General features: G+C 43.2%; 1 protein-coding gene across 1 annotated transcript; it reads left to right on the top strand.

Moving 5' to 3' along the window:
• The first annotated feature begins 538 nt into the window (after window positions 1-538).
• On the top strand, window positions 539-1252 carry LOC124893760 (craniofacial development protein 2-like). The gene is made up of 2 exons (XM_047404619.1): window positions 539-946; window positions 1100-1252. Exons 1-2 carry the CDS (start codon window positions 539-541, stop codon window positions 1250-1252), a joined length of 561 nt encoding a protein of 186 aa, XP_047260575.1.
• The last annotated feature ends 235 nt before the right edge of the window (window positions 1253-1487 follow it).

The following is a 1487-nucleotide window of genomic DNA, read 5'->3' as shown; positions in this document are numbered from 1 at the left end:
ATGTATTCGATAGTTTATAAGTATATTTTCTATATATTCCGATAATATGTAGTGCTAAATTTTGTAAGGCAACATCCTATAGCTGCGAGTGCTTTCTCTTACTATTTTCGTACTGTTGTGTTATTCTAGCTACTGGGCAAAATAGTATACTTTGTATGTGCCTTCTCCTATTGTTTTCGTACGGTTGTTGTGTTCATTTGTTTATCGGTTTAGGGGCTTTGTGTTGTTTTAAGTAGTGGTAGGAGGGGTTGATTGTGGATTAGGGTCACGCCTGAGTAGGTGGGGAAGGGATGTTTTGGGAGGGGGTAAGGAGGGAAGGGCAGGGGTGGGTGTAGGGTATAGGTCAAGTATTAGGGCTGGGGTGGTGAGGGGTGTTAGAGATTGGTGAGAGGAAAGAGAAGATAGGTTGAGGGTAGGATCTTGAAACATTAGGACCCTTCAGGGCAAGTCCGTTGAGTTGGTTAATATTCTTAAGAAGAGAAGGATTAATATTGCTTATGTTTAGGAGACTAGGTGGGTAGGTTCTAAGGCTAAGGATATGGATGGGTACAAGCTGTGGTACTTAAAGAGTGAGAGGCGTGGGAATGGTGTGGGTATCTTAGTGGATAAGGAGCTTAGAGGACAGGTGGTGGAGGTTAAGAGGGTCAGTGATAGGAAGATAAAGATTAAGTTGGTTATTGAGGGTTTTACGCTGCATGTGTGTAGTGTTTATGCACCGCAGGTGGGCCTGGAAGAGGAGGTGAAAGAAAAATTTTGGGAGGATTTAGATGAGGTGGTAAGAAGTATGCCTAGCTCAGAGAAAATTATCATAGCAGGGGACTTCAATGGGCACATTGGGGTCTTATCGGGAGGCTATGACGATGTGTATGGAGGTTTTGGTTCTGGTGATAGAAATGGTAAGGGAGCTTCTCTATTGGATTTTGCGAGGGCCTTTGGGCTGGTGGTGGTAAATTCGAGCTTTCTGAAGAAGGAGGATCACCTGATCACCTTTCAAAGCGCGATAGCCAAGACTCAGATTGACTTTCTGGTGCTTAGGAAAGGGGATAGGATGCTATGTAAGGACTGTAAAGCTATTCTGTTTGAGCATCTTTTTACTCAGCACAGGCTTCTAGTGATGGACTTGTCTATCAAGAAGAGCAAAAAGAGAAAGAAGAGAAGGGCTGGGGAGGGTCGACCTAAGATTAAGTGTGGTGGCTTGATGCCAGTTAGTGCTCTAGAGATAAGGGAAAATATGGCGGGAATGGGGTTGTAGGAGTGTAGGGGGAACATGGATGTTATGTGGATAGGGCTTCTAGTTGCATTATAGAGACTGCTAGGGAAGTGTTGGGTGTTTCAAGGTGCCAGGTAGGCTGTTATAAGAGGGATTGGTGGTAGAATAAAGAAGTAAAGAAGAAAGTAGAGATAAAGAAGTGGGTGTTTGTTAAGTTGATTGAGATTAAAGATGATGAGGAAAAATGGATAAATAAGAAGGTTTACAAAGTAGCAAG

The sequence above is a fragment of the Capsicum annuum genome, unplaced genomic scaffold (genome assembly GCF_002878395.1).
Source record: "Capsicum annuum cultivar UCD-10X-F1 unplaced genomic scaffold, UCD10Xv1.1 ctg64648, whole genome shotgun sequence".
NCBI lineage: Eukaryota > Viridiplantae > Streptophyta > Magnoliopsida > Solanales > Solanaceae > Capsicum > Capsicum annuum.
This window is presented reverse-complemented; position numbering and strand designations above follow the sequence as displayed.

Coding starts and splice junctions, on each gene's coding strand:
- LOC124893760 (XM_047404619.1), top strand. CDS start 539: ATGGATGGGTACAAGCTGTGGTACTTAAAGAGTGAGAGGCGTGGGAAT. Junction 947..1,099: donor GGGCCTTTGGGCTGGTGGTG/GTAAATTCGAGC, acceptor CTTTTTACTCAG/CACAGGCTTCTAGTGATGGA.